At 40.4% G+C, this 18,110-nt stretch overlaps 3 protein-coding genes across 7 annotated transcripts; 2 read left to right on the top strand and 1 right to left on the bottom strand.

The window, feature by feature from the left end:
* Positions 1–346: 346 nt before the first annotated feature.
* Positions 347–5,302, bottom strand: LOC113015642 (torsin-1A-interacting protein 1-like). Of its 2 annotated transcripts, none has more exons than XM_026157716.1 (8): positions 5,114–5,302; positions 3,782–3,913; positions 3,488–3,661; positions 2,811–2,912; positions 2,577–2,729; positions 2,381–2,485; positions 2,235–2,285; positions 347–2,136 (listed from the first exon to the last, which is right to left on the bottom strand). In XM_026157716.1, the coding sequence occupies exons 1-8, from the start codon at positions 5,184–5,186 to the stop codon at positions 1,337–1,339; spliced, it is 1,590 nt and encodes a 529-aa protein (XP_026013501.1). In that variant the 5' UTR covers positions 5,187–5,302; the 3' UTR covers positions 347–1,336. The 2 variants fall into 2 exon arrangements, with proteins under 2 accessions (XP_026013501.1, XP_026013502.1); XM_026157717.1 differs by having other exon boundaries at positions 5,120–5,301.
* Positions 5,303–5,381: 79 nt separating this feature from the next.
* Positions 5,382–10,557, top strand: LOC113015643 (torsin-1A-interacting protein 2). Of its 4 annotated transcripts, none has more exons than XM_026157718.1 (9): positions 5,383–5,478; positions 6,099–6,174; positions 6,590–6,763; positions 7,876–8,019; positions 8,124–8,204; positions 8,293–8,340; positions 8,736–8,882; positions 9,057–9,185; positions 9,293–10,557. In XM_026157718.1, the coding sequence occupies exons 2-9, from the start codon at positions 6,141–6,143 to the stop codon at positions 10,054–10,056; spliced, it is 1,521 nt and encodes a 506-aa protein (XP_026013503.1). In that variant the 5' UTR covers positions 5,383–5,478; positions 6,099–6,140; the 3' UTR covers positions 10,057–10,557. The 4 variants fall into 4 exon arrangements, with proteins under 4 accessions (XP_026013506.1, XP_026013503.1, XP_026013505.1 ...); XM_026157720.1 differs by having other exon boundaries at positions 7,876–7,965; XM_026157721.1 differs by lacking the exon at positions 8,736–8,882 and having other exon boundaries at positions 5,382–5,478.
* A 227-nt stretch (positions 10,558–10,784) lies between these two features.
* Positions 10,785–17,900, top strand: olfml2ba (olfactomedin-like 2Ba). The gene is made up of 9 exons (XM_026157715.1): positions 10,785–11,283; positions 11,403–11,666; positions 11,936–12,043; positions 12,859–13,017; positions 13,762–13,923; positions 15,015–15,243; positions 15,512–16,510; positions 16,833–17,009; positions 17,105–17,900. Exons 1-9 carry the CDS (start codon positions 11,116–11,118, stop codon positions 17,719–17,721), a joined length of 2,883 nt encoding a protein of 960 aa, XP_026013500.1. The 5' UTR covers positions 10,785–11,115; the 3' UTR covers positions 17,722–17,900.
* The last annotated feature ends 210 nt before the right edge of the window (positions 17,901–18,110 follow it).

The raw sequence follows: 18,110 nt of genomic DNA on the forward strand, positions 1-18,110 counted from the left end.
TGGCTACATTGTGGTCATAAACAGTTACAACACTCAGGTAGACTGTGGCATTTAAACAATGCTCAACAAGTGTTAAGACTCTAAAATATGCCAAGAATTATGTCGCCACCAACACCTTGACCGTTGAGAGAAAGAAGGATGGATCCATGCTCGCACGTTGTCTATACCAAATTCTGACCCTACTGTCACAACATTACAATACACTCATCAGACCAGGCACCATTTTTACAGTCTAGTTGTCTGGTTTTGCTGAGCCTGTAAGAACTGTAGCCTCAGTTTCATATTTGTAGCTAACAGTAGTAGCCTAGCTCATTATTAACATAAACAATTAGACAATTCACTCCTCTATGTATCAAAATTATCTTTATTGATAATATTCAGGTGTTTATGAGTGCTCAGAATAACAAGAGGAATGAGATGTATGACAGGAAACAGCACAAACAAGTTCACATGTTGTCATGTGCGCTAGTATAAATGACTGGAGAAAGTTTTTACTCTAATTAAATACAGTGTATTCTTCATATGTGTTTAAGGCACAGTCTGGGACGAGCTAATCAGTATTTATCCAAAATATTTTTACAGATATAAACCACATTGCGAGTAGCTCACAATGTGAAGTGACAACATGTTCAAAAGACCATTTAATATCAAATCCACATATACACAGCTTTAAAAAAATACCTCAATCCAGGAAACATGACACAAATATACATATTTAGAAAAAAGCAAAGAATATAAAATATTCACCTTAAAAAGCTGTTGCTCAAAAAGACAGACACTTAAGTCAAAACCAAGCATTTCCAGCACTCACACAAAAAATAAAGAATTAAATGAAGTCACCTGGTTGTCTTGGACAGCAGAATAAAAGATGAAATATGAATTTTCACTGAAAACAAAACTTTTTTTTTTTTTTTAGTTCCAGTAAAGAAAAGCTGAGGATGACGGAAAAAATGAGATGGTCATTAAAAGCTGCTGAGAAACGATGCAGGCTTTAACAGGCAACAAAAAATTAAACAGCTCAGTCAGTCTGTGTTTCGTAGATTGCATGCACATGAGAAAAGATTATCGCCACACTTGTGAAGTGGAATGATGGTGTAACACTGTAACCTCTTTTAACATGCATGCATGAGTAAAAACTGTTTAAATTTTTGTGCAGTCGAACCAAATCATATGCGTTTGACTTCAATTTAAGTACAATGTAATCTCTGAGAGAAAGAGAATAACACAATTATCGAATGCTGTAAATGAATTATCACAGCACACATCATACTTCCACGTTTTTCCTTTCTCGTAGCTCCTTCTACAGTGCAAAGAAGAATCAGGCAGCTTGGTTTTTTTAGCATCCTTTCTTCTCCACCTCAGACACCACAGGCAGGACAAGATGGGAGATGCGACTCCACAGACCACCAAACATATCATTATTCATTATATTATACGTTTTGCCACTGGTGTCCACCAGCCTCTCCTTAAGATAGTCTTGCACCATCTCTTCCACCTCTTTTAAACCCTTTTCCTTCGGGATCTCATCTTGAGGCAGCAGCACAGAAAACAACAAGAAAACCCGCTTATATGCGGAATTCTCGTGGTCGCAGTAGCGATAAAAAATGAGAGTGGAGCCTGGTGGCAGCTCTTCCAAACGATGAATGATGGCCACAGGTTTTTCTCCCTCAAACGCTGCTTGCAGCTGACTGTCAATGTCTAACTTCACCTTATCACTGTCCTGGCCTGCTTTGCTTTTTCCATCAATGTCAAGGAAAGAGACATTGAGGGCAGATGAGAAGGAAGCAGCCAGACCCCGAGCAAGGCACTGCAGTGTCCTCTCAGCCTTCTGTCCTGCAGTGAAAATCAGACTGACTGGCTCAGAGGGATGGGCTGTTTTAAGGTGCTTCTCCAGGTGGATTTTGCTCAACTTCCACAACTCAGGCCGCTGACTGGGGAACTGAGTCTGAAGATCAGACAATTGATCAGCAAACCTTTCTGGCTTCACAGCCCTGGATGACTGCCCTCCACCACGTTTCATGTCTTGGAGTAATGGGATGATCTTGTATATCAGCAATGTCCCGATCACAAATAGTACCAGGAGAACTAACAGGAGAACTACCAGCCGAACTAAACCCCACAAACACCACGTGAACCCTTTAATAACACAGAAACAAAAGAACACACAAAGTTAATAAATAATGTTTAAAAAGCATCATCAGGTCTAAAGATAATAATTAAAATGACAAACTTACCTCTAGAGGAATTTCTGGGGCGTGTCTTGGTAGCAACAGGTTTCTGTTTGTCTTTTAATAAAAGAAAACATGATTATATTAATGCACAGATGTCACCACTATAGCAGGTGTTGCAGAGAGAGAATACTGAGATAAAGCAGCAATACCAGATTCTTTGGAATGAATAGTCTCTTTTCTTGGAACGTTATTCACACGTCTCGGATTCACACTTGGGGTAAGGTGGTTAACTTTGGATAAATCTGAAGATGAGGCTAAATTTAGAAAAGAAAACATCTTTTCAAAGATCAAAAGTCATCACGCAGACGCTCAACCTTTCTATACAGAATATGAGCAGCACAATACCAGCGCTCTGGGCTTTGAGCATCATCGTCCTCTTGTAGTCTGCCATGCTGGACGGCTTGAGAGCCGGTGAATGATGTCTGTTCACTGTCGCGCTGATCTGTGCGACAGGCTTGGTGGGGGGTGCAGGTGCTTTAGGTGCTGGTGTTGCTGAAACTAAACAAAATAGGTTAGGTCAAATAACTTAGACCATAATTTAACACTCTGAATGTCAAGGAAGATGGAGCATTTTTCTACCTTTCTTGGATTTCATCAAGTTGGGATCCTCAGTCTTAAGACTGGGTCTGTAGAGCTCATCAAGCACTACACGGGGATTTAAGTTCCTATCTCCGAGAGCATCTGTGTTAAGCAGAAGATTTTTAAGATAAAATCCTAATAAAGTCATAAAAGAAAAGTAACTTAACACAAAGTGTATTTGTATATTATTATATGGCTTATATAGTGAAAATAAAGTATTGGTCCAAGATGTTTGCCTTTGTTTTTATTTTAATTTTTTTTTATTTAAATGTGATGCATTCTCAATCATCCAGGTAAGTAAATCTCCAAAGTCTGATTCTGTTCATCTGGACGTAGCGTTTTCAGAGGGAGAATCTCCAATCTCAGCTGACTGCAGGTTTCCCCAACCTTATAAACAGTACATTTGCATAGTCATAGTTTCAGTCATTTAGCAAATGTACTGTGTAGAAGATTTTGGAACAGGTTGATGAACAGAATCAATCTTTGGACATTTAAATGTGGTGTTTTGATAACTTAATTCAGTCCTGTTTTATTTACACTTTATACAGCCTCCCTATGTTTTAAGTTACTGTATTATCCATTTGTTCTTTACATTTAATAAAAATAAATTAAAAGGGAATATTATCTAATCTCTATGATTTATTTCATAATGAATGTTCACTAGTTGTAGTACAAACCTTTGTGTATGTTTGGCAGATCAGTGACTTTAAAGGAATCCCGTTCAATATCCATTTCCTGGTCTTCATTTTTCTGAATGTCTCCAGATGATTCCTCAACATCCACCCTACTTTCAGCGCTCTCGTCAAACACTGCTTCTTCAGCATCCAGTCGGCTCTTCTTGCTAGGGGACTCTGTTAGGTAATAAATAATAGACACGGATTGTTTGTTTTTTAACAGTGCCTTGAACAGTGAGGGTAACTAAGGGTAATCAGCCATTAAAATTAGGCAAATACTTAATTCCAGCAACTAACCTCCATCTTCAAAGTCAGGCTCCCCATCTTTGGTACCATTAACTGATGTAGGAGCATCAGCAGCGTCAGCTTGTGCTTTTTTTCTTTTGGTCCTCTTTATAGGCTGCCTAGGAGTTGCCTCAAAACTCGACCCTTTGGAAGACAGGATTAGAAATGAGTATATCACATGGACAGCTCAGGATAAGTTATTTAGAGAAATAGCGAGGCAAGGCTGAGATAGTTTGGACAAGTGCAGAGGAAGGATAGTGAATATACTGGGCAAAGGAGGTTGAAAATGCAAATGCCAGGCAGGAGGAAAAGAGGAACACAAAAGAAGAGATTCCTGGATGATGTGAAGGAGGACATGCAGAGCTAGGGACAGGGCGAAAAAGACGGAGATGATCCCCTGTGGGGACCGCTGACAGGAGCAGCCAAAAGAAGAAAAAACCCTGAAACAGAACTGGTGTCCAGCCAGCCTCCATTTTGCTTTGTGTTCCCTATGTATTCTAGTATTACGGCAAGAGACGCGGAAACCTGATTTCAAAATAAAAACCACCTTCAAGTAAATGTAGCTTCAACATTAACCCTCATTTCAAAATAAAAGCATTCGAAACCTAATTGCAAAATAAAAGCTTCGAGTTAATTTGCAGATATGTTAAGTACATAATAACAAATATCATTTAGTCTTGTTTACACACTCTAATGTTACATCCAAATGACACACCCGTGTACTCCAGTAGCCCCGTCAATGCCATGTTATTTTGGATTTCACAGTAAAAGCCTGTGAATTTTCATTTTTGAACTACTCTGTCATTGACTTCAGAATGCTCTTAAAAGGAAAACTCATATTTTCACAGACTAGTTGCACTCAATATCAAGTCAGTCCAACCTTGCTTTTCACAGTTTGCCCATATATCAGTGTGTTTAGCGGCTTAATGAAACGTTGATCCCTGTCACTGACCGCCAGTGCTAAAAGCGAAAGTCAGTTTGTGATTTTAACTTCGCTGCTGCTGTAAACTGTTTCGAGACACAGCGCTAAAAAACAAAACACAAACAAACAACAACAAAAAAAAACCCTCACATAGATAATGGCTAATATGTAGCAAAGCATTTCAATGTAAGGAGATAACTCATTGGTTTTAAAGTTGTGCCTGAACTCGTACCAGGAACTGAAACATTAAGTTAATTTTAATACAGATTCCTATCTGAGGATCATTTACACCGGTGAAGCCTGCTAACATTAGCCAAAGCACCGATCCAAATCTGATTTTCTTTTAATAAACTTGTGAGTATGAGGGAGCTAATTCCGATGGCTAAGCTAGTTAATTGACATACCACTCGAACAGTGCTCACCTTTACCTGACATCCGTCGTGTCGATCTAGTCATGGGACGAGAGAGCTTATCTTCAGAGTCTCTGGTATCCATTTGTAACTCAAATTCAATTGAGCAATGCCAAACAACTTCAACTAAACAATGCGACGTAGCATCGCGCGCACAAACAAGCTACAATCACTGGACTTCCCTGTAGCTGGGGGGACATTTCTTGACAGGACACCGTTGCCGCCCGGAAAATAGTGCAACGTTTAGTTATCGCAATAGAAACAAAGGCACTGTTAAACGTTCCGCTTCAGAATTTAGTCTGCTATGAGTGCCACACATGCTAACTGAAAGCTAAGGAAGCGTATGATCTACGGCGATATGATCCGTGACATATTTGGTATGGAGCAGTAATCAGAAAAGCGTATCGTTATGACTTTTGAGTTACACGAAGGCATTTTTTTTTACAATAACACCCAAGTAATGCTTTGGTAACTGTTGGCTAAATTAGCATCACTCTGGCTGGGCTAGCTTAGTTATCTTTGTCACTTAAATAGCTAGTTCTCTTTAATTATGGTTACCAACAATTTACGTTTCGTGCATGTCATTAGAGCTTAGTTCCCGGCGAGTAGTTATTTCTCTCGCAATAATTTATACTAGCTTTTCTTCGGCTTGCTTACTGTCACCTCGCAGCAAGTTCAGTTTCGATTTAGTAGCAAAACGTTATTTAGCAAATCCACGAAAGCACAGCCACAAATTAATACTTCCAAAATGCAATGTACATATTTCCTTTTTATTTAGTGACAGTTTGAAAAGTTGAGGAGCGTAATGGTTGTTCTCGTTCTTCTTTAACTTTAGCGAGACTGCCTTTGAGCTTGGCTCTGTTGACATGCACGTAAGCAGATTTACAATATTTGTTTGGACCTTTGAACATGTGACGACAAACTGTAACTCGTGGCTTCGCATAAAAAAGAAAAACATGTAATGTTTATTTGTTTTATTCACGCTTGAACCATCCAGTGAACCCTAAGTGAAGAAAAGGAAGACCATCTACCTAAAGACATGGAAATGGAAGTCCCCAGTCCGAACGCAGCAGGTAAAATTCTAATATTTCTACGTTGCTCAGCCAGTGTTTGCTGTTTGGTGGTCGACTCGCTGCATTATTAAAGCAGTACAGACATAACTAATGTTTATCTCTATTTCAAGAAATACTGAACACATGTACGGTTAATATTTGGCATTTACTTCAGTTATAGCATGTTTCTGAACTAAAATGTTATTTGTTTCTCGTGATGAAATGTAAATAAATACAAAAAAATCAGTTATAACCAAGATCTGTATAGAACAAATATGTTTATCTTGAACATGTTTATCACTATTAAGTTTTACTTTTTTCAACCTTTTGAAAAGATTGAGAGAGAGAGAGAGAGAGTAAGCATTGTAAGGATAGCACATATATTTATTGCACCAATGTAAAATAATTAATGAAAATTCAAACGTGTTTTTTGCAGAAAGGGTGCAAAATAAGGTACAATGTTGTAATGAAGAACATGTTCCTGGTGAGGACAGCCCACCGATGGAGGAGAAAAGCGAAGAAAGTGAAGCTGATGTTATAAATCGTGGTGACTGCAAAAAGGAGACAATAAAAAAAGAGAAATTAGCCCCAACAGAAGGGACTGCTTCAGGTCAGTGTTTCTGTCCAAGTGTTACAGCACATAATTCAGATATTAGTCAACAGTCAGTTATATTATATACCCCACTTTGGAACATCATCAACCAGCATTGTTTGTCTTAGTTATTAGTCATTTGTAAGTTTTGTTACTGCTGTGCTTCTAAAATGGCCATATTCATTTTACAAATCTTGTTATAGACATAAGTCTTGAGCCACCCCTCATTTTTCCTCCTTTCTTTTTTCTTCCAATGAGGCAGACTTTATTGTTAAATAGCAATGACAGAGCTTTCCGGGCTTTCTGAAGGAGTTTTAAAACGTTTCTTTGGACACTGAGTGCTTTTTCACTCATTTTCAAGGATGAGCCGCTGTTGTAACAGACAACAAAGAACTGATTTTGAATTGTATTTTAGGATCTTTGTTACTTTGCTAAAAATATATAATTTTTTTCCACCTGAGCTCTAAAATATGCTAAAGATGGGCATTTTGCACTAAAACAGGTGATTCCCAAAGAAGTGTTGAGATCAAACTTGGCATACTCAGCATGGTGTGTAGTGTGTTCTTGTAAGGTGAAGGTGAAGAAGTGGAAGACAAAAGAAGAAAAAGCAGGACTCTGTCTTCCTGTGTTCCAACATATCGCAGCTTTTCTTTTTGTTGCTGCTGGACTTAGAACAGATTTTCAATGATCAGGATGATTTTTATCCCTCAGCCATAAAAAGCTAATGGGGTATCATCGGCACCCTGCCGGGTGGGCGGGGCTAGCACCCAGGTTTTTGAATGTGATAACGAGAATGAGGCGACATAGGATTTTGGAATTCGTACCATAGGTGCATCTAATAAAACCTTGGATGAGTTTGAATCTCAGTGACCTCAACTTAAGGTCAAGGTCGGAGGTCAAGTTTTCTGAGAATGTTCCATATCTCACCTATTGTCAGTCTTATTGTTCCAAGATTAAAAAGGGAATTACTGTTGGAATTACTGTTGCCCTGGGCTTTGTTAAGAGAAATCTCCATTAAGGATGCTGCAGATGCCTGATCCAAGATGATTTTTGGGGCACAATAATATTAAATATGTAGAGATCGGAAGTCCTAGGTTGCTATGGAAGTTAAACTATTTTTTTTTCATCAGACACAAGTCAAACCACGACACAGGGAGCATCTGAAACAACTGTTCCACCAACCCAAGATAAACTAGATGATCGGATAGATGGAGGCGAAAGTGAGAAAAAAGAAATCTCAGCCAAGGACAACACAGACTGTCAGCCTGGAGACCGTGAGTCTGACCTTTCTGAAACATCACTGATTAGAATTCTTTTTTGCTTCAGTCAGCTAACTTTCTGTGACTCCACAAACAAAACTGTGATTTCTTTTTTACAGAGTTCAGTGAAGGTGAAGACGGATCCTGTGAGAACTTAGACAGTGATCAGGCTCATTTTCAGGAACACACAGTTACAGCAGGTAAATTGTTCAACCGTTCAGAGTCAAGAGAACATTTGTTACCAAATGTTTCTACTGATCAAAAATTGCTTTGATCCTGTTTAATCAGCCACAGCTTTACCATCTCAACCTGCTGACTTCAGCGATACTATTCAAGGTAAGGAAGGAATATTAAAGAGACCACGTGTGGGATCTTGAATAGATATGACAGATTTCATGGGCAATTAACATAAATGAGTCACGTGCTTATTGCAGACAGGGATTCGTCTAAAAAAGAGGTGCGACCTGTTGCAGAAGCACATTCTCCCGATAAGGACAGCATATTATTATGGATTTATTTGAAAGACAAAGTCTATATTTACTTTGGTTTAAAACATACATTTAGCCTCGTTGTTCTAAGATTAAAAAGGAAACTACTGCTGTAATAAAAGTTTTCTAGTCATATTTAAAGATGAAGCACTTGCTTAATCTTATGGGACACAAGAATCAGAAATATTTAAAGATCCAAAGTCTTAGGATGTTGTGAAAGTTAAACTGTTTTTATTTCGTTAGATGAAAGTCGCGTCACAACGAACAAACCATCAGAATTAACTTTACAAATCCCAAATGACAAAGCGAATGACCAGGGCGATGAACCGGAACCTGAGCTAAAGAAAAACATCTCAGCCCCGAACAACTCAGATAATAAATTTGGAGATGGTGAGTCAGAACTTTTTGGAACATCACGGATTAGAATTTGTTCCTTAAACTTTTTGCTTCAGTCTGCTGACTTTCTATGACTCCACGAGGAAACTGGAAGTGTGTAAGTTTTTTCTTTTCTTTACCCTCTTTTATTTGTGTAAACTTGTTTTTTCCCCATGAACAATTTTTCAGCTTCAGAGGAAAGACTGCAAGAACCTGAGAGCCCAACACAGCAGTTAGATGACCACGGTAATAATGTTGAAAACATCGGTGCTACCACCCCAGAGGCTAGTCAAACTGAAGATCCACAAGTTACTAGCGGTAATCTTAGTACATTTGTTCTTTTTTTTTGTAATAGTTTTTTTTTTTTTAATAATTCTTTTTGTTATGAAGTAGATGTTTAAATAACACAGGCCTTTTCTCCGTAGGAAGTGGAAAATACTTGCTAGCAGTTGCTATAGTAGTGGCAATTGTTGCTATCGCGCTGCATTTTCTTCAGCCAGAATCTCCGCCTCAGACGAATGATGTACCAAAGATAGACGTCTTCCTCAGGCAGCTGGAAAAAGTAAAGACTCGGTTTCCTAACCAGCGTGCTGAGCTCTGGAATAGGGGCAGGATCCACCTTAAGAGACACCTTCAGACCACACAGCCCACGGAGCCCGTGAGTCTGATTCTCACTGCAGGCCTCAGAGCTGAGAAGACGCTGAACTGCCTAGCTCGGGACCTGGCCTCTGCCTACTCTTCTGCCCTGAACGCCTCCGTCCTCCACATAGATGGAGCCAGCAAAGCCAGCCAGGACAGTGACCACGTCAAACTGGACATTGACAGGAAGTTGCAGGGAGCTTTTGATGGAGACAAACCTGTAGCCGTCATTCATCGCTTTGAAGAGCTACCTCCGGGCTCCACGCTAATTTTTTATCGTTATTGCGACCACGAGAATGCCGCATACAAGAAAACTTTTCTGATCTTCACTGTACTGCTGGGGGAAGAAGACGAGATTCCTGCTAAGATTAGCTTGTGTGCTGTTGAGGAGATGGTGGATGACCACCTTCAAAAAAAATTCCTCACTCATGGTCACCCAGTGTCTTTTGACATGATGGACCTGGACAAATATGGTGGACTGTGGAGTCGTATTTCTCACCTTATCCTCCCCGTGGCAGCAGAGCAGAGAATAGAGCTTGAAGGGTGCTAGAGAGCAGAAGCATTCATTCTAGTCTGAACTTTTAATCTGGGCACTAAGCTGGGTAATTCATCATTTGGGAGGTAGTAGACCTCAAGGATATTGAATATACAGAAGTGGACTTTCAGAATGAATGAGAATCACTATGGTATGGGATTTAAAGTCATTTCTCTGATCAGATGTAATTATGAACAGATAATTGTAAGTTTATTTGGTCTCTGCATTATATTTAAAATTTTGAAGGTAATTTCTGCATTTTAATAAATACTTGGAGTCACAAGATAGAAGGAAGAACAATTCTTTTGGTATCACGGCAATGGGGTTTTTAATTGTTATTGCAAATGTCTTCTGTGATTCGGAAACTTGCATGGCACCAACATGCCTTAACTGAACATACAAAGTCCTTTTTGTCTATATGTATATGTACACGTTACACTACGGGATAAAAAATGAAGATAAGTACATAAATTATATGTGCCTTAAAGTAAAAAATAAACGCTGAAGAATTTTAAATGTCTTTTGTGACTGGAATGAACACTGTTGCCACCAGAGGGCAGCAAATCCACATCTGAAACTTGTCTCCAGCGTCTGTGAAAAGGCTTGGTGGCATTTTGAAAAGCAGCATAAAGTTTGCATATGAAGTCAAACTACACCTTCTTTAATCTGGAACTGCAAATTAAATTGAACCTGAAATAAAATCCGAGTTTGGGGGTTGCATTTTAATCATGACTAACACTAACAAGCTGCACATCATGTCTCTGAAGTCTTTTGAAGCAGTTCAACTCCTCCTCGCCAGTTTGATCAGGCCCGCCTCCTGTCAGCGTAGCTCCAGCACCAGATGCCGGCTGCTCTCCCACAGGGTGCACTCTTTCTTCAGTCTCATCAGTCTGCGTTCATTGTGACTCTGAAAAAGATGACCCATAGAACCTAATCCGGATATTTGATGTCATTTTTTCACGCACTCTCTGATTTTTAAAATCAGAGGTAGGCTATGACTTTTTCGTGCACCTGAATTTATTGGTGACGGGCTATTTGTTATTTCTTTTATCTGCGCACTGTGAGCCTCACATAATGTACAAGTTAGGCTTTGTCATCGTGATAAGCTGCGCGTTTTTTCCATGGGGATCTGGAGCGCCAAAGCCCCTGGCTGAAAATCCCAGGTCCCAACTTGAGAGCAGTGCAGAGCAAAATGACAGACTGCAAGAGGAGATAGAAGGCCGACAGAACATTCTCTCCAAGGTAGGATAAATAGCTCATTTAATGTGTTTCCTTATATCCTGCATTTTACACTTTGTGCGCAAAAATTGAAAAGTTCCCGATTGCTGGTGGAAAATACATCCGTCCTCTTCTCTTTATAGCTGCTGGGTGATTATGACAAAGTGAAAGCCCTGTCGGAAGGCTCTGACTGTCGGTGTAAATGTGTTGTCAGACCCCTGAGCAGGAGCGCCTGTCGACGGATAGAAGAAGGGAGCGCCTCTGCGCAGGACTTCTACACCGTGGAGACCATCACTTCTGGACCGGAGTGCAAGTGCGCCTGCATCGCCCCACCATCAGCGGTCAACCCCTGCGAGGGAGAGTACAGGCTAAAAAAGCTTAGGGAAGCTGGGAACGAAAATGTCAAGGTGAAGTTTCCTCCTGACCATTTATCATGCCAGAGCCTCCCCGCAGGTGTTCATGCTCCAGCGACATCTGACTGTTGATTTGTAGATGGACCTGGACCCCTGGTGGCATGGATGTCTGATATTTATCAATTTCCGAAAAGGATAATCAATATTTTACCACAACCAGAGTTTGAATGGACTGGGGATGTACCTACTTCATGCATTCTATGTTATGAATTCTTTAACTTTGACGGAATTCACTTGATCATTTTTTGTTGTTGTTGTTTTAGCTGTCCACCATACTTGAGCTGCTGGAGGGATCCTTCTATGGCATGGATCTACTGAAGCTGCACTCCGTTACCAACAAGCTCATTGATCGCGTGGATCACATCGAAAAGGTAGCGCAACAGAAAACACAACAGGTGTGTGTGTAGTGGTGGCTTCTGGAGGTCCTGTTAAAGACTCCCTTAGGTGCTGTTTTCAGATTTACAAGAAGCTTGACCAGGAAGCAGTGCTCAGAGTTTCTGTTACATGTGGAACTTTATCTGCCAGAGCTTTTCTTTGGATCTTTGGATCCTTTTTCTTAGTCAGTAAATTACCAGAGATTTTTATACAGTACGTGTTTGTTGGGCTTTAGTCTATAAACTTACACAAGAGCAAAACTGTAATTACAGCACGAACATATAGAAGTTCCAAATTACCTAAAAGCAGCACATTTAATACATTACCTGAATGTTTATGCTCTTCTCACATGGACTTCGAGTGAAGCAGTTGGGAGTTTGTTGAACTCACTGAACTCCATATACTGAAATGAGCCAATAGCAACATAAACCATCAAGTTTTTCCCCTCGAACAGGTGCAGCAAAATGAACCAGAGGGTTGCGTGCTTATGCAGACGAGAGTACAACTCTCATAACTGAAAACACCTGTCAGAGCGTGCTGTCAGTCTGTTCGCCAAAAAATAAAGATAGGAGCCTGCACCTACCAAAGTTGAACCACAGAGTTGAAACGAGGTCTACAACTGGCTACAAGATGTTTTTTTATGTGTGTCATTGTTTTTGCTGCTTTAAAACTTTGATTGGTTTCCTGATTTAATTCATATTAATATATTAACAAAATACTTTTTCTTCCTCTGCTAGTGTTATGATTGCTGATCGTTAACAAAAATATAACACTTATGTTAGTAGCTTGATGTATCCATGTTTGCATTTAGGCGGTGTCTCTGAATCCACCTTTGGATGAGGTGAAGCCCAGGGAAGGTCCTACTAGTCAAACAGGTTTAACTGAAAGCCCGACTCCGCTTCCCCATCAGCCTCAGGATGGAAAGATAGTTGGAGAGGTTAGCAGAGCTGCAGCATATCAAGACCCAGAGGTAAGTGTAACATCTTAACATGGACATATCACAGCCTTAACCTATTGAGACACTGTAATAACATAGTAACTACATAACTACTGAGTTCCACAGATAAGTATTTGCCTGTCTTTAGCACCATAGCAAACTCTGTCTTTGCTTGGTAACAATTGATGCAAAATGTGAATATTATCGAAGGGAAAACAAAATACTGTAACTAACTATTCCCTATTCAGTTCACAAACCAAGAAAGTTTGTAGTTTTTGTCATTAAATTAGACAACAAATTTTGCCTACATAAAGTACATTTATCTCTAACTAACACTTTTTACTCCACTTAAGCATTTTATACGATGTGCTTCATTCACACAAGCGTTTTTTTCTGTCTAATATTCACACTTTAATGAACCCATCGAAGAGAAACTTGGGGTACAGTATCTTGCTCAAGACTACTTTGGCATGCAGACTGGAGCAGCCAGGGATCAAACCACCAACCTTTTAATTAGATGACCTGCTCTACCTCCAGAAATACAGCCCCAAACAGCTTACTCGCCTGATGGCTTATACTCAGGCACATCTAATGTTATATTCATAGCAATTATTTTCATTTATAGCAAATGAATAGGTCACTTGTAGAGAGATGTGTGTAAATGTTAGAAAATAGAGAAAAGTGAATGAGGCAAAGTGTATAAAGTGTTTTGAATACTCGAGAGTAAAGCGCTCTATAAGAACCAGTCTGTTTACCTTTCACCATGTTTGCATGCAGTTGGTGTCTCTGAATCCATCTGTGGATGAGGTGAAGTTTTGGGAAAGTACTTCTGTTCAAGGAAGTGTGACTGAAAGCCCACCTACTCCTCTTCCAAATCAGCATAAGGATGGGAAGACAGTTGGTGAGGTCAGCAGGGCAGCAGCCAATCAAGACCCAGAGGTAAGTGTGACAATACTGATATCACAGGCTTAATCTATGGAGACGCTGTAATAACATAGTAGCAACTAAACAATTACCAGGTTCTACAGGTAATTATTTCCCTGTATTTAGTGAAATAACTGTTTTCTTATTAACTATTTAAATACAGCTACAATAAAATTATTTTCAACTGCAAATGTTTGTTACTAAAAATGAGAATACCTACATGGTTCAGTAAGTATTGCATCAAGTACTGCATGATTGCAGTACATCAAGCCATCATGGGTAATATACTGAGATAACATTGTATCAGGAGTCACTTTTAATTTGCACCACTGATATTTCATATTGAATGCAAGGCTTTGGCTGAAGGAAACACGTATCAAAGAAGTGATCACAGTCAGATGTTTCTGTTTAGCCTGCTAACATTCCTCCAAAGCAAAAGGAACAATTACGTGTTCTTTCCACAAAGTCCTTCATAAAAATCATTGTCTCCATGATTAAGGCCCAGAAACGTGTAAAAGAAAGTTATTGATGTAATTGAAAGGATTGGCAGGACGACAGCAGACCTCAGACCACAGAGCATACTGCTGGGCCCTGGTCCCTGACAGCTTGAGTATAAACTTGAGAGCCCATCCAGGAGGATTGCATGGTCTTGGACTTTAAACACAGTTGATTCACTAGAAAATTTACAGGAAACATCCAACAAGGTTATTAAAGTGACAGTAAAACAAGGCAAATGTTTTAGATTAGGTTTTTGATTAAAACTTTCCTCTGCACTGTGGGATCATTTGGGATCATTGTAGCTTGTTGGAGTTTCAGCTCTTCTATGCTATTCTCCTCACTAGATCTGAACACAGTTTCTTTGCCACACACCGACTCATTATTTACACAACTCCAAATTCTCTTTTGCTGGTAGTAAAAAATAAAAAACATAACGTACTTTTTGAATAACATGTTATGATTCAAGATTTCACAAATGTCTTTCTTACACCAATCCAAATTCTTGACAGCTGTTTGTACAGTTTATAGCCAAAGGGTCGTAATTGATCTCTTCTTAATACAGAGTGAACGATTTCCTCAGAAGTTGTGTGTACCTTGTTGTCTAACAGGAAAAGCTTGACGGGAAGGTCATTGCGGAAAATCAACCCTTCTTACACACAGACGGCTCTGGTCAGATCACTGAGGTCAGACCTCAGGTGACCCTCAAAAGTAGCGCTAATAAGGAGGCTTCTCAGGTGTCAAAGGCTGGATCATCTGGAATGATTATCAGAGGAATGACTTTTTATAAATCTGAGCCTGATCCGATGGTGGCAGATGATGGGGAGCCTGGAGAGAACTGTGAGTGCAATCTGTCTGTTACCTTAAGCGGCATTAAAGCAACGAGAGAAGTGTTTATTAGTGTTTAAAGTGTTTAAAGAGAGAAGTGTTTATTCTGGATGTATAATTATATTCATTTGTACAGTTCAGGATGTGTCGTAGCAGTGAGAGATGGTCACAGAAGCTTTGCTGGCTCTCAGCTAACAAACAGCAGAACTCTGATTGTATTTCAACTCTGCTTCTAACATTTTCTTGTGGTACTCAAATCTTTTTCCTCTCTTTCTTTTAGTTTTTGAGTATCATGGTTTGAGCGGTGACGGCCCAGATAACCTCTTTATCGAAGAGAATCTGCTTCAACCCAGATCTCCTCGGCCCTGGACCAGAGAAGGACTGAGATTGTTTCGAACAAAAACAACAGGTCCTTTGCACGCACCTAAGAAGACCAGCCAATCAAAAAACACAAAAGAAACTGAGCCCTTAAAAACTCATCAAAGGTTTATCAGTGCCATGGGAACCACATCAGTGGATGTGTCTTCAGTTGCACCGAGTGACACATCCACAGTGAGAAGCTTCAGCCTTGGACCGCCTATTGCAGAAAACAAACAAAGGACCACAAACTTCGTGCCTCAGACCACTCAAACAGTCACTGCTGGAATCACCAACAGACCAGTCCCTTCGCTGACTGAAGCAGCAAACATTTCTTTAAGTATTAGTCAGCAGAAAAAGAACAAAACCTCAGTCCAAGCCTCTGAAAATACAACGATGGAGGAAAATGCGCCAGCATTCACAACAACAAATACACCCACCAGTGTGAAGGAACCCTCTGGTCTGGAGCTAAAAGACCAATTGCAAACCATAGCTGGCAGTACTTCAGCTAATCCAGGCTCTGTTGAACTAAATCCAACAACAAAGCCTTTAACTACCAGCCTGGAGTCTACTATGACCCTCACAACCCACGCTGACCCGACCACAGCACCAGTACATCCCACAACAGCTGCCACAACTGCTACCTCCACACAGGCTGCTACTACAAAACAACCAGAAGAAACAACATCCACCAGCTTCTCAGGCTCAGATTTGCCACAGACACCAACAGCTTTGCTTCCTGCAGCATTAACTACCTCGTCTTCAACCACCACCACCACAACTACCACCACTACCACCACTACCACTACCAAACAGGCTGCTCAGGTCAAACAGAGATACAAAATCAGCTGGGAAGAGGAAGGACACATGGAACTAGACGAACCGATGCAGAGGCATGAGGAATCCAGGCCAAAGAAACCCGGTAAATAATAAAGAACGTTGTGCCATCTGTGTCCACCTGCAGCCAGAGCCAGAGTATAGCCAGAAATTATTGTCAGCATATGTCACTTCAAATGTACGGACTTACCTCACATTTTCATTTAGAGAAACAGAAACTGATATTTGTTTGTGAATGACCGAACTTTACAAGACAGGGCTCTCTTCTCTGTGTTACCCCTCCCCTTTCCGTGATTCAAGCTGGTTAAAACAAAAGCCTTTAATTGTTTTCAGACCCTTTGACGTAGGTCTGGATGATGTTAAAGTGCCTTTAAAACTTCCCTCAGAGCTCTCTGTCTTCTTTACAGAGGAGTGCAAGGACACTTTGGCAACAATCTCCGAGCCAGTCACTCACAACACCTATGGCAGAAACGAGGGAGCATGGATGAAGGATCCAAAATCTGATAATGGCAAAATTTATGTGACAAACTTCTATTACGGAAACAACCTTCTGGAATTCCGCAACCTGGAAGTTTTCAAGCAAGGTAAGAATGTGTGCTTCTTGGAGTTAGAACTAGCTTTAATTTTACATTTTTTTGATAAGATGTAATAAATCTCATCGTCTACGTATCTTTTCAAGGCCGTTTCAGTAACTCCTACAAGCTTCCTTACAACTGGATTGGCACAGGCCATGTGGTCTATGGCGGGGCCTTCTATTACAATCGCGCCTTCTCCCGTGACATCATCAAGTTTGACCTACGACAGCGTTACGTGGCTGCCTGGACCATGCTGCACGATGCCCTGTATGAAGACTCATCGTCGCCTTGGGATTGGCGTAGCCACTCGGACATCGACTTTGCTGTGGACGAGAGCGGCCTGTGGATCATCTACCCGGCACTGGATGATGAGGGCTTCTTACAGGAAGTGGTTGTCCTAAGTCGACTGGACCCCTCAGACCTCAGCATGCAAAGGGAGACCACTTGGAGAACGGGGCTCAAGCGAAACCACTTCGGGAACTGCTTCGTTGTGTGTGGCGTCCTGTATGCTGTTGACAGCTATAACCAAAGAGACGCCAACCTGGAATATGCCTTCGACACACACACAAACACTCAAATGATTCCCAGAATGCCCTTCATCAACAACTACACCTACACCACACAGATTGACTACAATCCTAAGGAGGGTGTTTTGTACGCATGGGACAATGGACACCAAGTCACATACAACATAAAGTTTGCCTATGTTGATGCTCAGTAAGGATCTGTTTTAAGTGTAATTGTTAATACTATGGTTTATGGATTGTAGATCAGTCCACATGGCTTCATGTATGGAGAGAAGCGAGGGGCCAAATGTATAAAATTCAATATATTGTGTTCAAAATTGTTCTTATTAAGATTTTTTTTGTATTTCTACTTAAAATAAATTAATAAGAATTACTCCTCAGTCGACACATCAAGTTGCGCTCTATACTCTCATCAGCCACTTTACTAGGTATACACTGCTGCTTTAATTCTTCATGGCACAGACTCAAGAAGATGCTGGAAACATTCCTCAGATTTTGGTCCATATTGACACGGTAGCAACATAGTTGCTGAACATTTATTAGCTATACCTGCATGATGGCATTCAACCACATCTCAAAGGCA

The sequence above is a fragment of the Astatotilapia calliptera genome, chromosome 23 (genome assembly GCF_900246225.1).
Source record: "Astatotilapia calliptera chromosome 23, fAstCal1.2, whole genome shotgun sequence".
Classification (NCBI taxonomy): Eukaryota; Metazoa; Chordata; class Actinopteri; order Cichliformes; family Cichlidae; genus Astatotilapia; species Astatotilapia calliptera.

What these genes read in the sequence shown, in the direction of transcription:
- LOC113015642 (XM_026157716.1), bottom strand. Translation starts at nt 5,186, where the DNA reads ATGGATACCAGAGACTCTGAAGATAAGCTCTCTCGTCCCATGACTAGA. An exon ending in ACGACGGATGTCAGGTAAAG is followed by an intron (nt 3,914 to 5,113) that starts GTGAGCACTGTT and finishes TGTCTTCCAAAG; the next exon opens with GGTCGAGTTTTGAGGCAACT. An exon ending in TATTCATTCCAAAGAATCTG is followed by an intron (nt 2,286 to 2,380) that starts GTATTGCTGCTT and finishes TTTTATTAAAAG; the next exon opens with ACAAACAGAAACCTGTTGCT.
- LOC113015643 (XM_026157718.1), top strand. Translation starts at nt 6,141, where the DNA reads ATGGAAATGGAAGTCCCCAGTCCGAACGCAGCAG. An exon ending in AGATAATAAATTTGGAGATG is followed by an intron (nt 8,883 to 9,056) that starts GTGAGTCAGAAC and finishes ACAATTTTTCAG; the next exon opens with CTTCAGAGGAAAGACTGCAA. An exon ending in AGATCCACAAGTTACTAGCG is followed by an intron (nt 9,186 to 9,292) that starts GTAATCTTAGTA and finishes TTTTCTCCGTAG; the next exon opens with GAAGTGGAAAATACTTGCTA.
- olfml2ba (XM_026157715.1), top strand. Translation starts at nt 11,116, where the DNA reads ATGTACAAGTTAGGCTTTGTCATCGTGATAAGCTGCGCGTTTTTTCCA. An exon ending in CAGCATATCAAGACCCAGAG is followed by an intron (nt 13,018 to 13,761) that starts GTAAGTGTAACA and finishes GTTTGCATGCAG; the next exon opens with TTGGTGTCTCTGAATCCATC. An exon ending in ATCCAGGCCAAAGAAACCCG is followed by an intron (nt 16,511 to 16,832) that starts GTAAATAATAAA and finishes TCTTCTTTACAG; the next exon opens with AGGAGTGCAAGGACACTTTG.